This window comes from Salvelinus namaycush, chromosome 23, assembly GCF_016432855.1.
Source record: "Salvelinus namaycush isolate Seneca chromosome 23, SaNama_1.0, whole genome shotgun sequence".
Classification (NCBI taxonomy): Eukaryota; Metazoa; Chordata; class Actinopteri; order Salmoniformes; family Salmonidae; genus Salvelinus; species Salvelinus namaycush.
Window position 1 is genome coordinate 28420126 of NC_052329.1, and position 21987 is coordinate 28442112.

General features: G+C 45.4%; 3 protein-coding genes and 1 pseudogene across 4 annotated transcripts; 2 read left to right on the forward strand and 2 right to left on the reverse strand.

The window, feature by feature from the left end:
• Positions 1–4961: 4961 nt before the first annotated feature.
• LOC120018779 (caspase-1-like) lies at positions 4962–8980 on the reverse strand. The gene is made up of 8 exons (XM_038961984.1): positions 8812–8980; positions 7663–7947; positions 7424–7533; positions 6804–6980; positions 6458–6698; positions 6212–6340; positions 6027–6136; positions 4962–5906 (listed from the first exon to the last, which is right to left on the reverse strand). Exons 1-8 carry the CDS (start codon positions 8816–8818, stop codon positions 5802–5804), a joined length of 1164 nt encoding a protein of 387 aa, XP_038817912.1. The 5' UTR covers positions 8819–8980; the 3' UTR covers positions 4962–5801.
• A 90-nt stretch (positions 8981–9070) lies between these two features.
• LOC120018780 lies at positions 9071–12656 on the forward strand (annotated as a pseudogene).
• Positions 12657–15032: 2376 nt separating this feature from the next.
• Positions 15033–17943, forward strand: LOC120018781 (high affinity immunoglobulin gamma Fc receptor I-like). 2 transcript variants are annotated; one of them, XM_038961987.1, is made up of 6 exons: positions 15033–15097; positions 15238–15273; positions 15892–16182; positions 16435–16701; positions 16879–17154; positions 17481–17943. In XM_038961987.1, the coding sequence occupies exons 1-6, from the start codon at positions 15073–15075 to the stop codon at positions 17573–17575; spliced, it is 990 nt and encodes a 329-aa protein (XP_038817915.1). In that variant the 5' UTR covers positions 15033–15072; the 3' UTR covers positions 17576–17943. The 2 variants fall into 2 exon arrangements, with proteins under 2 accessions (XP_038817915.1, XP_038817914.1); XM_038961986.1 differs by having other exon boundaries at positions 16879–17943.
• Positions 17944–18417: 474 nt separating this feature from the next.
• LOC120018616 (otolin-1-A-like) lies at positions 18418–20257 on the reverse strand. Its single transcript, XM_038961820.1, is given in 5 exon segments — positions 18418–18920; positions 18923–19300; positions 19499–19576; positions 19699–19788; positions 19891–20257. Coding segments are annotated over 5 exon segments (1416 nt in total).
• Between the last annotated feature and the right edge of the window lie 1730 nt (positions 20258–21987).

The following is a 21987-nucleotide window of genomic DNA, read 5'->3' on the forward strand; positions in this document are numbered from 1 at the left end:
CAGTTCTTCACCAAACTGGAACTGCGGAGTGCCTACAATCTCATCCGCATCCGGGAGGGGGATGAGTGGAAGATGGCGTTCAGCACAATGTCTGGTCATTACAAGTATTTGGTTATGCCCTTTGGCTTAGCCAATGCTCCGTCAGTGTTCCAGGCATTCGTCAATGAGGTGTTCAGGGACATGATCAGACAGCAGGTGATTGTATACATCGATGACATCCTGATATTCTTGACCAACCTGAAAAATCACATCACCCACGTTCGAGCAGTCCTGGAACGCCTCTTGGTCAATCACCTGTTCGTCAAGGCAGAGAAGTGCCAATTCCACCAGAGGGATGTATCCTTCTTGGGTTACCAAATCAGCCCGCAGGGAGTAAGGATGGAGGACAAGAAGGTAGATGTGGTAAGGTCAACCACCATCAAGGGGTTACAGCGGGTTTTGGGGTTTGCCAACTTCTACCTCCTCTTCATCAGGAACTGCAGCGCCGTCGCCGCCCCTCTCACCTCCCTCCTCAAGGGTGGGCTTCATAGGCTGGTGTGGTCTCCAGCAGCCGACGAGGCCTTTCGTCTCCTCAAGGGGTGTTTCACCTCCGCCTCCTTGCTAAAACACCCAGATCCCACGTTACCTTTTGTGGTTGAGGTAGACGCATCTGAGGTGGGCGTGGGAGCAGTTTTGTCACAAAGACAGTTTAACCTATTGAAATTGTATCCATGTGCTTTTTTCTCCAAGAAACTGTCCTCCGCAGAGAGGAATTATGATGTCAGTGATCGGGAGCTCCTGGCGATGAGGTTGGCATTAGAGTGGAGACACTGGCTGGAGGGTGGTAAGGAACCATTCGTCATCCTCACTGACCATCGGAACCTAGAGTGCATACGGACAGCGAGGAGACTGACTCCGCGCCAAACCAGGTGGGCACTTTTCTTCACCAGGTTCGACTTCACTCTGACCTATCGCCCAAGTTCTAAGAACATCAAGGCCGATGCTCTGTCCCATATCTACGATTCAGGAAAAGTTCCTGTCCAGAGGACACCCGAGTCGTGGGTCTAGTGGTTTGGGACGTAGATGTGGACATCCGCCAGGCTCTAGTGAAGTAGCCCGCACCCCGGAAATGTCCTCCCCAGCGCATCTACGTTCCAACAGGGATTAGAGATTGTCGTCGCTGGACATCCAGGTATTTCTCGCACCATCCACTCCATCGCTGAGAAGTACTGGTGGCCCACCTTGGTGCAGGATGCACTCGGTATGTCAACTCCTGTTCCGTATGCGCTCAAACCAAGTTCCCCCGGAATGCTCCAGCAGGGAAGCTCCTGCCGCTTCCCGTGCCTCGGTGACCTTGGTCACATCTATCCATTGACTTTGTAACTGATCTTCTTCGATTAATCCCTCTTCCTGGTCTCCCCACTGCTCTCCAGGTCCCAGAAGCACTCTTCCAGCAGGTCTTCCAGCATTATGGCCTTCCAGAGGACATCGTCTCCGGCCATGGCCCTCAATTCACATCACGAGTTGAGGTCCTTCTTGGAGAAGCTCAGGGTTACGGTCAGCCTCACTTCCGGGTATCGGCCTTAGTCAAACGGGCAGGTGGAGAGGATGAACCAGGAGCTGGGGAGGTTCCTGAGGAGTCACTGTCAGGACTGGCAGGGTGAGTGGGCACGATTCCTTCCCTGGGTAGAGTACGCCCAGAGCTCCCTACGTCACTCCTCCACTGGGTTGACCCCCTTCCAGTGTGTTTTGGGTTTCCAACCGGCCCTGGCCCCATGGACACCGGGCCAGACCGCGGCTCCTGTGGTAGATGAGTGGTTCCGGCGCGCAAAGGAGGTGTGGAGTGATGCGCACGTAAGACTCCAGCACGCCGTCAGAAGGAACATCATCGTCAGAAGGAACAGGCAGGCCGCCATCGCAGTGAGACCCCTGTGTTCCATCCTGGGTACCGCGTCTGGCTCTCTACCAGGAACCTCCCACTCCTCCTGCCCTGCAAGAAACTGAGCCCCCAGTTTGTGGGGCCGTTCTAGGTTCTCCGGAGAGTCCACGAAGTGACATACAGGTTACAACTACCCAGTCACTATCGTATCTCACCCTCTTTTCATGTCTCCCTTCTCAGGCCGGTGGTTCCTGGTCCCCTCGCGGATACTGTCCCCCACGACACAGCTCCACCCCACCCCTGGACATTGAGGGGGTCCGGCATATGCTGTCAGATCCCTACTGAACTCCCGACATCATGGGGGTCGGTCCCAGTATCTGGTGGACTTGGAGGGGTATGGCCCAGAGGAGCGGTGTTGGGTTACGGTGGAGGACATTCTGGACCCCAACATCATCCGTGATTTCCACCTTCGCCACCCGGACCGACCCGCTCCTCATCCTTGGGGTCGTACCTCTGGACGGTGTCATCCTGCGGCTGGAGCCGCGCATCAGAGGGGAGGTACTGTCACATCTTCTCCTGCTTCCTCCCCTCCGGTGTACGAAGTCGCCAGATTACTAACCACCGGTACTGGGATTCATCATTACGCGCACCTGTTAGTCATTATGAGTCACACCTGGACTTTACCTTCATCATTTCCTCCCCTTTATGTCACTCTCATGTTTTCTCACCAGTTGGAATTATCCTTGTGTACCGGCGTTTAGCCACATGGATTTGTCTCATTCCTGGTTTTGTTGTTTTATTAAACGTTTCACCTGCACCTGCTTCCCGACTCACAGATCCGTTATTACCCTACACACAGAGGGGCGCTGTTTCGCTCGCTCAGATGCTTTCTCCGATGAGATACATTCAGCCTCTTATGAATTGAAGGAAAATTCTGAAATACAGAGAAAAATAAATGATTTCTCTTTTTCTTGGTAAATTTTTGGGGAGAAGCCCGGCTTCCCTTGGCATCCATGACTACACACCACTCCTGGGAAGCCAGGCCCAGCCAATCAGAATGAGTTTTTCCCCACAAAAGGGCTTTATTACAGACAGAAATACTCCTCCCCAGCTTCTTGATACGCCATACCTGTCAAGTGGATGGATTATCTTGGCAAAGGAGAAATGCTCATTTAACAGGGATATAAACAAATTTGTGCACAAAATTTGAGAGAAATATGCCTTTTGGGCGTATGGAACATTTCTGGGAACTTTTATTTCAGCTCATGAAAAATGGGATCAACACTTTATTAACCTCACTAGGGTATTTGGGACGGTAGCGTCTCACCTCGTCAACAGCCAGTGAAACTGCAGGGCGCCAAATTCAAAACAACAGAAATCCCATAATTAAAATTCCTCAAACATACAAGTATTTTACACCATTTTAAAGATACACTTGTTGTAAATCCAGCCACAGTGTCCGATTTCAAAAAGGCTTTACGACGAAAGCACACCAAGCGATTATGTTAGGTCAGAGCCAAGTCACAGAAAAACACAGCCATTTTTCCAGCCAAAGAGAGGAGTCACAAAAAGATCTTCATCAGACGACACTCATAGGACTTCATGTTACACAATAATGTATGTTTTGTTCGGTAAAGTTCATATTTATATCCAAAAATCAGAGTTTACATTGGCGCGTTATGTTCAGTAGTTCCAAAACATCCGGTGATTTTGCAGAGAGCCACATCAATTTACAGAAATACTCATAATAAACATTGCTAAAAGATACAACTGTTATGCATGGAATTTTAGATCCACTTCTCCTTAATGCAACCACTGTGTCAGATTTCAAAAAAACTTTACGGAAAAAGCACACCATGCAATAATCTGAGTACAGCGCTCAGAGCCCAAACAACCCAAACAGATAACCGCCATGTTGTGTAGTCAACAGAAGTCAGAAATAGCATTATAAATATTCACTTACCTTTGATGATCTTCATCAGAATGCACTCGCAGGAATCCCAGTTCCACAATAAATGTTTGTTTTGTTCGATAATGTCCATCATTTATGTCCAAATACCAAATTTTTGTTCGCGCGTTTAGCCCAGTAATCAAAATTCATGAGGCGCGATCACTAGGTGCAGACGAAAAGTCAAAAGGTTCCGTTACAGTCCGTAGAAACATGTCAAATGATGTATAGAATCAATCTTTAGGATGTTTTTAACATAAATCTTCAATAATGTTCCAACCGGAGAATCCTTTTGTCTTTAGAAATGCAATGGAACGCAAGCTAACTATCACGTGAACGCGCATGGTCAGCTCGTGGCTCTCTGTCAGACCTCTGACTCAATCCCCTCTCATTCGCCCCCACTTCACAGTAGAAGCATCAAACAAGGTTCTAAAGACTGTTAACATCTAGTGGAAGCCTTAGGAAGTGCAATATGACCCCATAGACACTATGTATTCGATAGGCAAAGAGTTGAAAAACTACAAACCTCAGATTTCCCACTTCCTGGTTGGATTTTTTCTCAGGTTTTTGCCTGCCATATGAGTTCTGTTATACTCACAGACATCATTCAAACAGTTTTAGAAACCTCAGAGTGTTTCCTATCCAAATCCACTACTAGAAGCATATTCCAGCTTTTATGGCTGAGTAGCAAGCAGTTTAATTTGGGCACGCTTTTCATCCAAAATTCCCAATGCTGCCCCCTACCCTAGAGAAGTTAATTGAGTTTGTATTTTTGTTCAGTATAATAAAAAATTAAAAAAATATATGTAACGGCTGTCGTAGTCGTTCTCCTCCTCAGACGAGGAGGAGCATGGATCGGACCAAGATGCGGATTGGTAAGTATTCATGTTTTAATGGGAAAACAACAAACACTACAAAATACAACAACCAACAACCGTGACTAACCTGAAACAGTCCTGTGTGGCCCAAACACTGACACAGGAACAAACACCCACAAAACACAAGTGAAACCCTGGCTGCCTTTGTATGATTCTCAATCAGGGACAACGATTCACAGCTGTCTCTGATTGAGAATCATACCAGGCCGAACACAAAATCCCAACATAGAAAATCAAACCTAGACCAACCCACCCAACTCACGCCCTGACCAACTAAAACAAATACATGACAAAGGAAAACAGGTCAGGAACGTGACAATATAACCTTCATTCCAGAGCCTGGGTGCCGAGCAGTTATGCCAAATTGGCCACTGGTAACCATACCAGCCTACTGTAGTTTAATTCATACCAAGTAACACACAGGCATAGACAACTCAGCTTGAATAGACCTGCTAGTCATTGAAAAAACATTTTATGATGGAGATAAGTCATAGGTTTAAATATCATCTATGGTATTGAAAAATCTACATCTCCTTCCCGAAATAATAGTAGCACCAATCCATAGGCAAGCTTGCTCACTGTCTAACAATAGTGGATAGGCAAAATGAACCTACTTTTCATTTGTAGCCAAAGGCATATCCCATCTAAATGTTTCTGAGTGCTGTGAGATCTTTTATTTCGGCAAACAGTGCTTTTGTCACCCAGACTTATTTAGCTTATCTTCCCAATGTTAAAACAGGAATGGCCAATCTTCCTCCTGGAAAGCTACTGGGTAGCCTACCCTATAGACTTTTGTTTCAGCCCTGCTCTAACACACCTGATTCTACTCATTAGCTGCTCATCTTGACTTTGATTAGCTGAATCAGGTGTGTTAGAGCAGGGCTGTAACAAAAGACTACCTAGCTCTAAAGGATAATATTTTAATTTGCTAATAAGACATAATTTGTTGATGATAAAGTAATGTGTTAAAAGGTTAATTATAAGTATAAATTAAAACATAATGGTGATACCAAACACTTTATTGTGATGTATGGTTTCATACAAAAAAACTGAAACAATGTTCCTCCCTTATTCCTCCATTGTGATTACAGTACAATTCATCAACCATCACAACTACTCAGAGGCCTGGGAAGAGGTAGAACTGCTTTGTTAGAGTGACTCGGTCTTTGGTTGGCATCTGTCCGCTTTTTCTCATGTGGGTCTTTTCAAAGCGAACCATGACCTGTATGGAGGAAAATACAAACATGTTATTGTGGCTCAAAGTAAATCAAAGGTGATCAATTATTCCATACAGCGCAATGAGGAAAGAACATTGTCAACTGTTCTGTTTCCAGATACTTGCCTTCCTGAATAACTCTTCTATATGATCATCACAGGCATAGGTGTTGAATGTCTCCATGATGTGTTGGACAAAAAAGGTGCCCATCTTTGGATCTCTGTAGGACTTAGTATCTGAAAGGGCAGGGAATGTAATGAGGGTTTACAAACAATATAATGCCTGAGAATGTGTTAATATGACCCACTAACCTGGTGTACAGGACAGGAGGGAGATGAAGTCCTTTTCGTTGTGCTCCCTCCAGATTGAGTCACTCTCTAACTCCAGGTCATGGCTGGGCCCAGGCACCGTGTCACTGACCCAAACAAGCCCATCATTGTCTGAAACAACAGGCAAATCCTCTTTAAAATGGAGGCATTCTCCTCAAGTTAAAGTCAGTACAAAAGGTTTACATACATTTTGGAAAAACAATACTTTTTTTTCAATGAAAGGATTACCTCCCCTGCAGGCCTGAATGAGGATGACTTTGGGTTTGTTAACCAGTGCTTTGCAGTTATCTGTATTCAGGTGTGTGAAGATGTTGGTGATGGGAAAGACATCAGGTTTAGGTTCCCCTTCCTTGTAGTGGACACCCATGATGGCTCCCAGCTCCCCGTGAGACATCATCACCACGAAGACACTGTCTGACAATAAGTGCTCCTCACGTTTAGAGAATGCTTTCACAGCCTCGTCCATCTCCTGCAAGAGCACACTGAGTCAGTCACAGTGGAGACAAACCATAGACTAAGGAAACATGTAGACATTCTTCTGGAAGCAGGAGAGATGTTTCCTCCCCCTGTGTACCTGTCCAGACAGGTTTCTATGTTTCACCACATCATATCCCAGATCCCTGAGAAGCCTCTCTATGTTCTCCTCGTCCTTCACTGCACCTCGTCTCAGCATGCTCTTATCATCAAACTCCACGTTGTTTATGAGCAGGGCCAGGCGCTTCCGACCAGACTTATCCATTGGAGGGTAAATCTTATAGCGCAAAGCAATGACAGGTGCAAAGGTTATTTAACAGAAATACAGCCTAGCAACAATTCAACTCAATCAAAATATGTGGAGAAATTGGTCCCAATTTACAAGTCGTGCTAAAACCACTCTGTAATAATAGTGTAGGTACACATTGTTACACAGTTATTGCAGTTTGTGAAACTACAAATTTAAACTTTGATAGTTTGTTTACACTGTAGGACTATACTTTCACGCCAAGACTTATTTTTTAAATATTTTTTATTTATTTATATTAACTCAAATGACTGTGTTTCCTAAACTGTGCCACAGGTAACCCCAGGGGTTCGAAAGCAAGCTCATTGGTCTAATAAGAGAACTATAAACTCAGAAGCTAATTCTATTGGGGCACTCAGAAAACCGATACATGTACACTGATCTATCCTTTGACAACCAAGTGGAGCTTGAACCTCGCAACCCTTCCTCTGAAGAATGTCCTTCTTAAAGTCACTGGTGCTGGGGATGAGGTCAGAGGACACCTGGTGCTCCTCCTGCTGTGATAACTGGGGCGATGATGGTGCTGCAGGGAAAACGTAGCATGTTACATTTAATTTACAGTATCTGCAAAGTTTTTTAAAAATCTTATCAAGTCTAAGAGAAGTTTGGGATTGTGACAGATCTCACTGAATGGTGTATCAGTTTCACTCACTCATCTTGGCCGGCTGCCTGGGGTCCAGACCCAATTTGTCATAAAGTCCAGGATCTCTCTTCTGAACTCGGGCAATCATCTTCTCACTGGCTTTGCTCCCTTTGTTCCGCACCATATCGATGAGGCATCGTGCCTGCTTTGTCTTAGTGCTGTTCTCCTCCTTCACTGAGTCTGTTTCTTCATCGTTCAGCACCTGGTCCTCCAAAAGGTCGTCCAGGAGCTGCTTGATCACTGGCTTTGACACACTGTCTATGAATGTCTTCCGAGCATTGAAGAGTACCTTGTCTGGTGAAAGTAAATAGGATTAAATCAGAGCTACAATTTAATCATTGTTGGAGCAATGTCTAAGTCTTATGCATCTGCTTTGTAATTGTGCATACAATGTATTATACATTCCTATTCATCCTTTAAAGTGGAAATCTGCAGCTCGAACAATAACAAAGTTACACCCTGCCACTGATTTGGTAAACAGCTGAGGGATAGGGCTGGTGAAATGTAACCACTCTCAAACTCATGGACAGAGCTATGGATGCAAAGACTGACCATCCATGATATCAACATTATAGTTTTAACCATGTTTTGAGGCTATACAGTGTTTGTTAACATTTACATTGTTAACACACAAATGGATAAACCAAGTTTATATTTTGATGGGTAGGGCAATTGAACTAAACTCATGAGTCATCTATAAGTTATATTCTTCAAGAATCAATGGGTATATCATAAATGTAATACAGACAGACACACATAGCCCTAAAGGACACCGAGGGCTAAGATACACACACACACACACACACACACACACACACACACACACACACACACACACACACACACACACACACAAAGAGAGAAAGATAAACAAATTATCACACACGCACGCGCATTATTATCAAATTAACTGTTCCCGATAGAAAAAAAGGGGGATAGACCGTGCATCGTGCAGGTCAGTCTTGAGTTCGAAGGCTATAGCGAAAGTGAAAGTATGCATGCTGTAGAAATGCAAAACAATTGCCCAAAATTACAACAAAAACATTGCAATATTCTTTATATTTATATTTGTCAGAGTAGTTCAAATAAATACCATGTTTGTTTCAACTTTTTTACCTAAGCAAAACAGCCGATAATGTTTACATTTTAATGATTTACCTGCCATTCCTTAGATGAAGTGGATGAAGCTATGCTCTTCTTTCTGCCAGCTATTTCGGATAGGATAAAGATATGCCTATGCGTTTTCTTCTGTCGTGTTTTATTTAGGCACCACTGTCTGTCTGTCTTCAGTATTGATCATGTGGTAGTAACAACAATGTATGTTCTGTGTCCCAGGTTACAGATGGAGGAGGCAGCAGCATACGCTAACAACCACCAGGGGGCAGCCCAGTCCCAGCCTGCCATCGCACCCTTCAGCAAATTTGAAGAGAGGAAAACCAAGGAGATATCACGGAAAGTCAACACAATGACTAAGTTTTTCACTCCCTCAGCAAAGACACCACCCAAGAAAGGTAGGATCCATGTATATGAGATAGGGTTTACCGTTTATAGTGTTTTGTTTCTCTGCCTAATGTTGGAGCACAGTTCCTCTTTCCCCCCTCTTTCAGAACTCTGCTCCACTAACCCCCCCCCCCCCCCCCCCCCCCCGTTACTGTGGAGAAGGTCACATGGGGAATCCAGCTACAGTTCCCTAGATGTTCAACCCTCTCCCTGACCCAGTCTGTAATACCTATATATTTCATGCAGACCACCATATTCCCTGTGCCCACGAACGCCAAGGTTACCTGTCTAAATGACTATCGCCCCGTAGCACTCACAGCTGTAGCCATGAAATGCTTTGAAAGGCTGGTTATGGCTCACATCAACACCATCATTCCAGACACCCTGGACACACTCCAATGTGTATACCGCCCCAGCAGATCCAGAGATGACACAATCTCTATTGCACTCCACACTGCCCTTTCCCACTTGGACAAAAGGAACACTTACGTTAGAATGCTGTTCATTGACTACAGCTCAGCATTCAACACCGTAGTGCCCTTGAAGCTCATTACTAAGCTAAGGTCCCTGGGACTGAACACCTCCCTCTGCAACTGGATTCTGGACATCCTGACGGGCCGCCCCCGGGTGTTGAGGGTAGGCAACAACACATCCGCCACACTGACCCGCAACACGAGTGCCCCTTAGGGGACTGAAAAGATTTGTCATGGGCCCTCGGATCCTCAAAAAGTTATATAGCTACAGCATCGAGAGCATCTTGACTGGCTGCATCACTGCTTGGTATGGCAACTGCTTTCATGTGGAACCATGCATTTGATGAGTAGCAAAAAGGGACTAGCTAAAATCAGATTGCAGAAGGATGTTTTGTGAAATCACAACTCCGCAAGCTGTGCTGGTAAAGTATGACATGAAAAAAGACCCACCCTTATTTTCTCCACTTCCCATCCAAAGGCTGGCTGAAAGCCAGTCTTTTATATCCACCACCTATGGAATATTGTACATACACGCAGGCATATCATTCCCTCCATTATCGGTGTCCTCCACCCTCCTAAACTCTGTCCCTGGCGAGGCCCAGTCGACCCCCAGCCCCTCAGTGAGCCGCAAGCCCTTAGAGACGGACCGCACCACACGAGAGTTCATCGACTTCCTCAAGACACTGAAACCTGGTAGGGAGATCTTCAAACAGTGCCGGGCCTTCACAGAGAGCACGGCCTGCAAGAGGGTGAGTAGTACACTACAATAGCACCAGGGGCTTCTGAATGTGGAGAGCCTGATGAGTCCCATGGGGGTTACCTCTATTCATTCACCCCTCCGGCTTGGGTTTGGACCATTTCACTTCCTCATCGTAGAACAGAAGGATGACAAAAACAAACGCAAAAAACAAACATTTGGTTATTCACTCAATGCTCTGGAGTAACATCAGCGTGAACTCAGCGTGAACTCGCCCTTAAACTTGAAATGAAGGACAATATACGACAATCCCTTCAAGCTAATAGTGCGCTGGTTCCACAGGACCTGGGTGCTGATGAGCTGTCTGAGTGTGTTTAGGACTTCTACCAGAACCTGTCAGACCGCCTGCAAACACACTTCGAAGGTACACCTCTCCTTTCCTCACCTCTAATACTCTAATACCAGATCATTAAGGATATCTTGAAACAGGGGCTTGATGATAAAGTTGCAGGTGAGAATGAACACACTCTGATCCTTTCTGAGAGCTATCTATAGGTGGGCCTTGAATGACTCACATTTACTGTTTTCCCGTCTGTTACCGTGTTGACCCCAGGGTCGTCGGAGCGCGTGGAGAGTGCGATGGACGAGGTAGAGAGGTACATGATGACACGTCTCTACGATGAGGTCTTTTGTCCTGAGACCACAGACGATGAGAAGAAAGACCTGGCTGTTCAGAAGAGAAACAGGTAAAGACAATGAAACTGATATGATACCGAGTATGAGCATTGAAGCTGCTGTATGCCTCCTTGTGCATCTGTTCACTAAAGTGTGTGTGTGTGGGTTGCAGGGCCTTGCATTGGGTCACCATTGAGATGCTGTGTGCCCCTGTGGATGAGGAGATTCCTGAGGTGTCTGATAATGTGGTCAAAGCAATCACAGGTCAGACTTTAGCCTGTATTAATTAGTTTTTAGTTTTTTTACAAAGAGACCCCAACACTGACTGAACATGCATGTGATGTATAATGTTATCATAGCACATTAACTACCACTCTGTTCCACCCTGACTTCCTGTAGACGTGATAGAGATGGACTCGAAGCGTGTGCCCAGGGACAAGCTGACCTGCATCACTCGCTGCAGCAAGCTGTCACGTTCCTGACCTGTTTTCTGTTGTTTGGTATGTGTTTATTGGTCAGGGCGTGAGTTTTGGGTGGGCAGTCTATGTTTTCTGTTTCTATGTTGGTTTTGGGTTGCCTGGTATGGCTCTCAATTAGAGGCAGGTGTTTGACGTTTCCTCTGATTGAGAGTCATATTAAGGTAGGTTGTTCTCACTGTTTGTTTGTGGGTGATTGTCTTCCGTGTCAGTAGATGTTACCACACGGGACTGTTTCGGTTTGTCTGTTCCTGTTCGTGTGTTCTTCGTTTCATGTAAGTTCGTAGTTTAGGTCTGTTTAGTTCGTGTTGTTATTTTTGTAATCTTTCCAAGTGTTTGTTTTTCGTGTCTCGTCGTTTGATTTAATAAATCATTATGTATTCACAACCCGCTGCATATTGGTCGAATCACTACTCCTCCTCTTCGTATGAAGAGGAGGAGGAATGCCGTTACACAAGCACATATTCAATGCCATCAAGACCACCAAGAAGGAGGCGGCATCTGCTGATGACTTCCTGCCCACCCTCATCTACATCGTCTTGAAGGCCAACCCTCCGCGACTGCAGTCCAACATTCAGTACATCACCCGCTTCTGTAACCCTAGCCGCCTCATGAGCGGAGAGGACGGATACTACTTTACCAACCTGGTGAGAGGGCTGTGTACGCAAAGCAAACAGACAGACAAGCTGTACCAAACAAAGTCAAATACACATACACTGTACACATATTAAGAATATAATTTGTGATTCCCCTAACCCCCCTCTTTCTCCTCTCTCTCTGTCCCTCTACAGTGCTGTGCGGTGGCCTTCATAGAGAAGCTGGATGGCCGGTCTCTGAACCTGAGCGCTGAGGAGTTTGAGCTCCACATGTCAGGCCGGGCGTCCCCCCAGCGGCCCCAGGCTGCCCCCTCCCCCCCCAGGCAGTGCTGCTTTCAGCGAGATGAACGAGCGTCTGGACCTGCTGACGGGGCTGGGCGTGAGGCAGGAACGCGTCATGGAGGGAGCTCGCCGCCTGGAGAGTGACCTCATCGACTGGAGGGACGGGGTGGAGCACAAAGTGCAGGATGTGTTGGAGAGGTTCCCCCTGGAAATGCACCCCTCCGCCTCTTCTGCCATAGACGCTGACAATGTGGAGAACGACTTCCTGCCTCCTCCTCTCCAGCCCCAGTTGTTTGCCGGCTGACCCCCAACATCCCACTACCCTGACCCTCTGGACTTGTTACTCTCTCTCTCTCCACCCTGGAAAGTGGCTCCTGTTCTTATGCACATATAGGTTCCCTGTAATGGATCAAAGAAGTGTAACTCCAACCCTCCCCATTGTATGCACACTTAAAATAGATGCATGCAGTCGCCTGTACCCCAATACTCTTAAATAGACCACTTTCTTGGTCGGTCTTCAGCACTGATTAGTAAGAGTACCAGATAGGTTCATCGATGGTCATGAAGGAAAGGAAGCTTTTTAAGACTGTTGGGACACAGACCATTGATCTTGTCCCCTGTATTACTCCTGACTGAATCCAAGTCTGAGTACAGAAGCCCTGGTGAGAGGCATCTGTTAGAATCATGTGTATGTAACCACAACCAAATTTCCCCTGAAGATGTCTATAAATAAGTGTGTGTGTATATATGTAAATGCCAAACCTGTTCAGTCATGCGCTCAGTTTAGAGAAGTGATTTTTATTTATTGTGTGGATATTAATTATTGGATGCAATAAAGACACAATTCTTGTAAAGTTGACATTAGCAGTCATTCTAAATCCTATACAATAGTCTTGCATAGAGAACAGTTACATGAGTAATTGTATTATTTGTTTCAACATTTTCCAGGTTTATTTGAGGCTTTCAGGCTACAGTCTTCTGAGAGGGGATAAGGATGTTTGGCCTATTAAAATGGCTAGATTGATACCATAGTTCAAATTGTACATTTTTCCTATAAGAAAATAATGATTTGCAGTTCAGAGTATAGAAGATACTAAAAGTCCCTACACTCTAGTTTGACCGCTGAACAGCTGCTTCGTCAGAAGAAAGTCTTCAGGTTCTCAGTAGCCATATTTAGTATGGTTTTATCTAAGTAAAGTACTTTTAGTAAGTGCTTTAATTTACAGTGGAGTATTTTATTTGTACAAATGTTTTGTGGGTAAATGTTGCCAAACAGAATAGCCATAACAATGTAGATCTCAGCTCCATGTAGTAACCATTCATTCAGGGTCAGATGGATATATGAAGGAACAGTAGACATTGTGTTGGATGAGTAGTGTCTTTGATGCAACAAGAAAGTACATTTACATCCTACCTATATATTTGATCTTTTTTTTATCCTGTTTAATTTTATCACATTTGTAACTATCAGATACAAATGCTCGCCAAACCCTGGTTGCTAAAATCCCATTCAATCCAATTTAAACACTAACTGAAATAACTAGGCATTGGATAGCACACAATCAATGATCAGGTATTTTTGAAAAAGCTATGTAAAAATATATATCTGTACAACCATAGTTTTGTTTTTGTATGGAGTAGCTCAACATTGTCTTGTATTTAATGTAACTTATTGAGACAGTGTTGTTTTATAGTGTCCATGGGTTTGTTGTGTTGATGAACAAGAGAACTCAAAAGCCGTTCTGTGTCTAGAGGGCTTTGTCACCACTGTAACATGACTATCTAGGGTAAGTAGAAAAAAAGTAGAGCAAGCAAAGGTGTGTTTGCAATGTACACTGAGTGTACAAAACATTAAGAACACCTGCTCTTTCCATGACATAGAATGACCAGGTGAAAGCTATGATCCCTTATTGATGTTAAATCCACTTCCACGGGAGGAGACAGGTTAAAGAAGGATTTTTAAGCCTTGAGACATTGTGTATGCGTGCCATGAATGGGCAAAACAAAATATTTAAGTGCCTTTGTACTGGGTTTTTCACGCTCAACAGTTTCCCATATGTATCAAGAATGGTCCAACATCCATAGGACATCCAGCCAACTTGACACAACTGTGGGAAGCATTGGAGTCAACATGGGCCAGAATCCCTGTGGAACGCTTTCAACACCTTGTAGAATCCATGCCCTGACGAATTTAGGCTGTTCTGAGGACAAAAGGGGATGCAACAAAATTTTAGGAAGGCGTTCCTAATGTGTTGTACACAGTGTATACTTTATATTGATCTGAGTACTGTGACACAGCTTCACAATTATATACTTGCTGGGCTGGCAAACTTATTGATCATGCATTATGAAATCAAACTTGTTTTGGTGCAAGGTTCACCTTCTGCCAGAGCCCTTTTTTAAATCTTTGTTATCTTGTATTTTGAAGCTGTAGCATTATTTGAACATTTCACAAGTGCTTACTGTAGCTAGATGTTAAAAAAAAACAGCACACATGAGGTTGCCTCCCAGAGCTTTGGTAATTCCCTCATTCCTAAAAAGGAACTTCCCTAAAGTTATTGAAGATGCCAGGAAGAGCCTTATGCAATAAAGGGAAGACAATGTTTCTTTCACATCGTATTTTTTGCAATCGAAACAGGAAACTAGTCTCATTTCCCCTGACAATATATAAAGATTGTACTGTAGTTATCCCCATCAGAAGCACAAACAGAACACTCAACATGAAGCTCTTACTGAGCCTCCTTGGTGAGTTCCTTTCAGTCCACTTAAAGAGATTACAGATCATTATTTATGTGTATAGATGATCACTGATTGATTGATTGACAGAATGATCACCAATTTTATTGTTGGTTATTTTAATGATTAATGGTTATTTCTTGTTTCAGTTGTTTCAACACTACCTCAATTGGCTGAGCTACAAGGTATTTAGTAAATACATTTCTCTCTGGCTGCGTTTACACAGGCAGACCCATTCTGATCTTTTTACCAATTATTGGCAAAGATCTGATCTGATTGGTCAGCAATACCAATTCGTGGCAAAAGATGTGGGCTAACTGTGTAGTCAGCCATCATAGGCCTCTGAGATTTCAAATCCTTCTCTTCAAACCAGTGTTGTGTAATGTCATCATATGAAATACAGTATGTAAATTGTCTATTTTCATGAGTACGTAATAGTTATACAATGCTGAACATTAGTTGCCTTTTGTGATGTTAGGTGATCGTGTAAATAAGACCAAGTTGCTGTTCATGCTCAGAAGTTATGCTTATTTTGTCCTCAAGTCTGACTCTAGTAGGCTGCGTTTACACAGGCAGCCCAATTCTGATATTTGTTTCACTAATTGGTCTTTTGAGCAATCAGATCAGCTCTGAAACAGATCTGATGTGAAAAGATCTTATGTGATTGGTCAAAAGATCTTATGTGATTGTTCAAAAGACCAATTATTGGATAAAGATATTAGAATTGGGCTGCCTGTGAAAACGCAGCCATAGTAGTCTACTCAAAATGGTAGAAAGACTTACCTGTCAACATTTCTTCACAGTCCTCCCCACCAGCGCTCCGCAGAGAGCCGTGGCTGAGCTAGTCAAGGGGGTACCCTGGATCTTCTCAGGGGAGACCGTGCATCTGAAGTGCAGTGTTCCTGGGAATGTGTCGGCCGAGTGGAGGTACCGGTGGTTCAGGGGGGGCGAGCAGCTCCAGGAGTCTGAGTACTTTGTCCTGTGGAAGGCCAGGCCACAGCAGAGTGGGAAGTACTACTGCCAGGGCCTGAGAACCACATGGATAAGCACACAACACACCCTCCACAGCCTGCCCATAGAAATAGAGGTGGACGGTAAGAGAACCCCTATCAATATTGAACCATGACGACATCTAGTTTGGTTGTCCTTCTGTTATCAGTCTGTATTAGCCAACTCCTTTCTTGTTGTCACGCCAAACGTGTAACAATAGCAAAATAAGCAGAAACAGACTGACAACCAGGCTAAGTTACACCTGTATCATACCTGACCATAGAGGGTAACTGTCAACAGGCCAGACAGGGACTACGCCACCCCGTTAACTAAAATCACTTACTGCTCTTTGCCAGGTGGGTGGGCCATCCTGCAGGCCCCGCCCCTGCCCATGCTGGTTGGAGAGACAATGACCCTGACGTGTCGTGTCCGTGACAACCCTAGACTGACAGAGGTCATACTCTACAAAGACGGGGTGGAGCTTCAGAGACAGCCTGGCCCAGAGCTGCGTGTCACCAACCTTACCCTGCAACACCACGGATCCTATTGGTGCAGAGCATCCTGGGATGGACGGAGGGAAACCAACTCTGTGATCTCAGTGGCTGCTCCAGTGTCCATCATAGGTGAGGTTGAGTGACTGGTGTGGTTTGTAATTTTGAGTTTGTGCAGGGTGTGGAATCATATTTCAAAGTTGATTTACCCTTATCATTCCATTATCATCACTATCATATGGTCATTGAATACCAGTAGGTATGTGAGGAATATTTTTCAGTATTAATGCTCTATATTCTCCCCTGCAGAGGTTCTGACAGAGCCCATATTGGAGATTGTGCCCAATGACCCTTTGATCCATGAAGACCGTATGCTCCTGGTGTGTCAGGTCCAACTGAACGCCCGTGGGCCGGTTCCACACATCCACTACTACTTCTACCAGGACGGGCTGAGTCTGGGGCCTGCCTCTTCCCAGGACATAGTTACAGTACTGAAGGACTCAGGCCAGTACTGGTGCAAAGCCAGCGTTCCTACTCTGGGGCTGAAGAGGCTCAGCGAGCCCTTAGCTTATGGGCGAGTGACAGGTGAACACTCAGAACACATGAGAAACCAGAAAAGAATAGTAAAGAGGCAGTCCCCCTTTAGGACGCGTCATAATGTGGACCAGTGGCGTCAGTTCAGTTAAACCTAGGGTATGGCAGGGTGGGGGGACAGCTTCTCTCTGAGCAACGCTCCGTATGATCCTAAAGCCACCTAACCAACATGCTAAACAGCCGGTGCATTTTAATTGGGATTGGAAGGATTTTAGTCTTCTTTTTTGCAGCCTACTTTAATTTTTTTGGTCTTGAGCTAGGGTACGGCGACTGCCATACCCTGACATTCCCAACTGACGCCGACTCTGTGTTAACAGGGAAACATCAGGGACCAGTTGTCTCTCTCCATCCCAGAGCTCCATCTCATCCAGATCCTATGAAAGGAACTCCCCAGACCACCACCTCTATCTAGCCTTCTAAGCCCCCTACCTTCCCCGATGTATCCAGTGATTCTCCAAACACACTGTCCTGTGATGTTGTTGGTTCAGATGATGGGACAATGGTGTGGAGGGACTTCTTTTGAACAATACTAGATCAATGTACATTATCACTATCAGTTTCAGAATTAGACCCTTTTGAACCAACTTAGTTGCATCCCCAGTTTACCCATTCATATGCCTCCAGAACGTACTTGTGTTTTATAACATTCCTTATCTAAATTAATTAATAAATGACTCATTAATAGAATGTTATTTGTCTTTTAAGTTGTGAATGAAACAATGAATTGTATTTGCACCGTCGATTGTAAACTCAATCCAAATAAATCCAGTCAAAGGCAAACATTTACTTATTGATTTTATTTCAAAAGTGTACAAAAGCTCATAATGCAGTGATACAATATACTGATTCATTTAACCTAACCTGGGAAACATTATGTGATTAGTATTCCTCAAATAATAAACTTTAAACTACACCAGTGCTATCAGTCTTACTGGCATCGATTTTCATTCTACCAGATTGACAGTCTTGTAAAGATGTCCTTATGTTCTTGGGTCTATAGAGGGAGTATGAAAGAGAGATGGGGTGAATGCTGCAATTCAAATCATATAGAGGTGTTTTACAGTGCCTGGTACTGTGGTGGCATAGTGGGCTCCATTGTCATGCGTTGTCTGTGTAGAGCAGCAGCCCAGAGGGGCTGGTCTGTGGGGTAAAGTATGGGTAGTGTGAGGTGGAGTATGGAGGAGTTCCAGTAGAGATTGTTTAGGTATTGTGGAGGTACAGTAGAGTTGATTGTATTAGATATCAGATCGTTTGTCAGGGCTTGTCAGCGTAGAGCAGGAAGCCAGAGAAAGTGCTGTCGTCATCACTGCTGGCGTAGACTCCATTCCAGTCCCTCAGTGTCTCCAGCCATACCTGGTCCCCCGCCGCCAGCTGCGGCAGCACCAGGCTGGACGCCTGGTCGATGTCCTGCCCATACAGAGAGTCTCGCGTCCGCACCTTCCTCACCCCATTGACTACCAGGGCGGCACGCAGGGGCTTGTTCCGCACAGTGATGTGGTAGGAGAACATGTAGACCCCCCCATGGGCACAAGTGAAACTGTTGGAGGAGTTGTAGTGGTTCTCTCCGTTGTAGAAGACCTTGTCAAAGCGGACGGGGAAGCCCGATGGAGGGAAGGACTTACTGGGGGAGAGGCCCACACTGAAGGCTGAGTGTTTCTGAATCACCCCGTTACCCTTCGCCCCTCTGATCCCCCGAGGGCCCCTGTCCCCTCTCATTCCGGGGGAGCCTCTGTCACCCTTTGGCCCAAACATTCCCCTCCCTGGTGTCCAGGCAGCTCTCGCACCCCTGGCTCACCTTGAGCCCCTGGGGGTCCTGGATCCCCCTGGTCACCCGCCACACCAGGGGAGCCCTGCATGCCATCCACCCCAGGAAGGCCCACCTGTCCCTGAATACCTGGAGGCCCAGGGTCCCCTCTATAGCCCTTCAGTCCTCTCTCCCCAAATGTCCCACACTCCCCTTTGTCCCCCTTGTCCCCCTTCAAGTATTGTGCCCCAGCCAGTCCTGGGGGTCCGGTTGGGCCTTCTATTCCAGGTTCCCCTCTCTCACCCTTAGTCCCATTTTGGCTTTCACCCTTCTCCCCCCAGTCACCTTTGACCCCAGGAGGCCCTCTGTCACCTTTTTCACCTTTAAAGCCAAATCCACCTGCAGGGCGCAGAGCACAGTGTAAGTGGGCCGTCTCAGCAACTAGGCCCAGACAGAATTTATGAGGAAGATATTAATTGATTTTACATGTTTGATTTAATAATCCTTTATGGAAGCTGGAACAGGTACAGGTAGCCTTGTTTCATGATTTCTTTGCCTGTATGTGCCTATATGTGTTAAAAGGATTGGCTGGTTCTCCGCTCTCTCCTTGTTTTCCTGGGATACCCGAAGTTCCTGCCATTCCACGGTATCCTTGGTTACCTTTAACTCCTGGGAAAGGGAGATAGATAACAGACAACTTTGAATAATCAATAAATCTACTGTTAGCTCACACAGCCAGGAAAGTGTACATATCTCGAATAAATAATGTATCGTTTCTCTTTTGTGTTCACCTCTGTCTCCTTTTGGCCCTGTAGTTCCATTTGAACCAGCCAGTCCAGGAGAGCCTCTGGGTCCTCGCTCCCCCTCTTCTCCAGGTGAACCTGGGAGAAAATAGTTTCAACAAGATATCAAAATCCATGGGTCACCACTACAGTATACTGGTATTGTTAAAGGTCCCTATGTTGTTATAGTGATTTCAATACCTGGTAGTCCTCTGCCCCCTTTTGGCCCTCGAGGGCCCTTCTCTGGTAGACAGCACTCACAAAAGTTGAAGTAGCACTCGTTATAATCCAGGGTGTAATTATCATGCCCAACACCAGGGGGCCCTGTGGTTTCAGTATAGTAATCCTGGTAGGCATCACTGGGGTAGGTTGTGGTCTCTGTGGTAACCAGGGGGTAGGGATCCATGGGATCTGATTTCACCACTGATTTCAGTGTCTTAAGGATGATGGTGGTTAGGGGCTGCATGGTAATCTGGGGCTGCTCGCGGTAAGGCATAGGCTTCTTGGTGTATTGGTACTTTGGTCGCTGAGTGGTCTTCGTTGATACACTGGTCACTGTGAATGACATCACTGCCACTGCCAAGAGGGCAGAGTGATAGGAGAGCATCCTGATGTTTGACAAGAATCTAAGGAGGGAGAAATGGAGAAACTGCCACTTCTCATACACTGATGTAGCATCTCTGTATGTAAGCATACTACTTACTACAGCCTCTGCCAAGATGTCTGGAGCTTTATGGCACAGGAGATAGTGAGCTTGCCCTGTCACTGCATGGTTTTTGGTTTAAAAAAGCATTATTTCAGAACTGATTATATTAGGTGTATATCCCACATTAATATTTACAGTAGCTCAAAGCAACGTATTTTCGACTCATTTATGAGACCTCATAACAACAACAATCCTCCAAAAAAAAACATATAAATTATCTTTTCATCTATCAAGACTGGGTTTGACACCTTCTCTTTTCCATCCATCCATCTCTCTCTCCCTCCCTCTGTTTCTCTCTCTGTTTCAGACCATTCTATTGTATATGAACCACTCAATATTCCACTGTCACAGCACTGCCAGACATGACCTCATCACAAAGATGTTGATTGAGAACTTACAGCACTCAACTCATCACCTCACAATGGGTTGTCAAACAAAAAGGCCAAACAAAACAGAAACCGCTTATTGAACAGAGCTCAGTATAAAGCAATAAATCCAAATTTGACACTTACCTAATTATGACGGGCCTGCCTAATCATTGATTCCCTGTCTAACAGTACCATGGAGACTGCAGAAGCAGCAACACTGGAACTCTTTGATATCTCTATAAGGCTTTGATGATGGACATCCCCACCAATGAGGAGTAGAGCTGTGAGCCCAGGGGGAGGTTTGAAACCCAACGACAAGCTATTCTAGCAGAGCCTGGAGCTGGACCAAGCAGGACCACTGCACCTGGGCGCACTCTCTGTATCCCTGTTGTGTAAAATGTGCTTTTGTGACACTGGATACAGTGTCCGTGAGAAGCACTACCCCGGTGTGGGCCGGGCGAGAGGAGAGAGGCAACGGGTCACCTGATAGAGGAGAAATTCCTCCAGCAGCCACCCTGCTGCCCCGCAGCCACCCCCTCTAGTCCCCCTCTTACTGGGGGACTAGAGCCAAGCTGGGAGGCTTCCAGTGGCCCCATAGTGGGGTTCATACACGTCTTACTACAGGGGGAGGGAGTGCAGCTCAACTCCAATACAAGAAGGTACTTTTCTCCTGGCCATATTGGCCAAGTCATTGTGAGCTTGTGTAAAAGAGTATAGCAGTAATAGGGATTACAGTTGTAAATCAGTAGCTACAGGTATACTGTTTAGGGTGCCCCACTCTGCTTAGCCCAAATCCTCTCTAACTACCGCAGAACAAATATCTGTATCATCATTATCTTCTTGGCGATTGTCCACGAAAAGCTTGCCCTAAAGAGCACTACTAATCTCACTGTCTCACTCAACAGTTACTAAACCTGGGCTGTCGTCAAAGGAAACAGCTTATCTCTCTAAACCTCTCTACAGGTGAACACACCGCCACACTGCACAGTCACTGGAACCAACTATCTCTTGTTAGAAGAATGGTTATAACCATCAGTTATAGCAAACTGAGTCTCACAGTGGTAACAGGACAGCTCGTGACTGATACAAATGAAACTACTACCACCAGAGGACAGGGTTCAGTAGTTAAAGACCTCAACCTCCCTGAGGGATCTATGACCACCCAAAAAAATTGCAGGAAGAGGGGAAATGAAAGAGGGAAATAGAGAGAGGAGGTGAGGGTGA

What these genes read in the sequence shown, in the direction of transcription:
- LOC120018781 (XM_038961986.1), top strand. Translation starts at nt 15,073, where the DNA reads ATGAAGCTCTTACTGAGCCTCCTTG. An exon ending in GCTCTTACTGAGCCTCCTTG is followed by an intron (nt 15,098 to 15,237) that starts GTGAGTTCCTTT and finishes TTCTTGTTTCAG; the next exon opens with TTGTTTCAACACTACCTCAA. An exon ending in TGCTCCAGTGTCCATCATAG is followed by an intron (nt 16,702 to 16,878) that starts GTGAGGTTGAGT and finishes TCTCCCCTGCAG; the next exon opens with AGGTTCTGACAGAGCCCATA.
- LOC120018779 (XM_038961984.1), bottom strand. An exon ending in CAGGCAGCCGGCCAAGATGA is followed by an intron (nt 7,534 to 7,662) that starts GTGAGTGAAACT and finishes TTTTCCCTGCAG; the next exon opens with CACCATCATCGCCCCAGTTA. An exon ending in ATAGAAACCTGTCTGGACAG is followed by an intron (nt 6,699 to 6,803) that starts GTACACAGGGGG and finishes GTGCTCTTGCAG; the next exon opens with GAGATGGACGAGGCTGTGAA.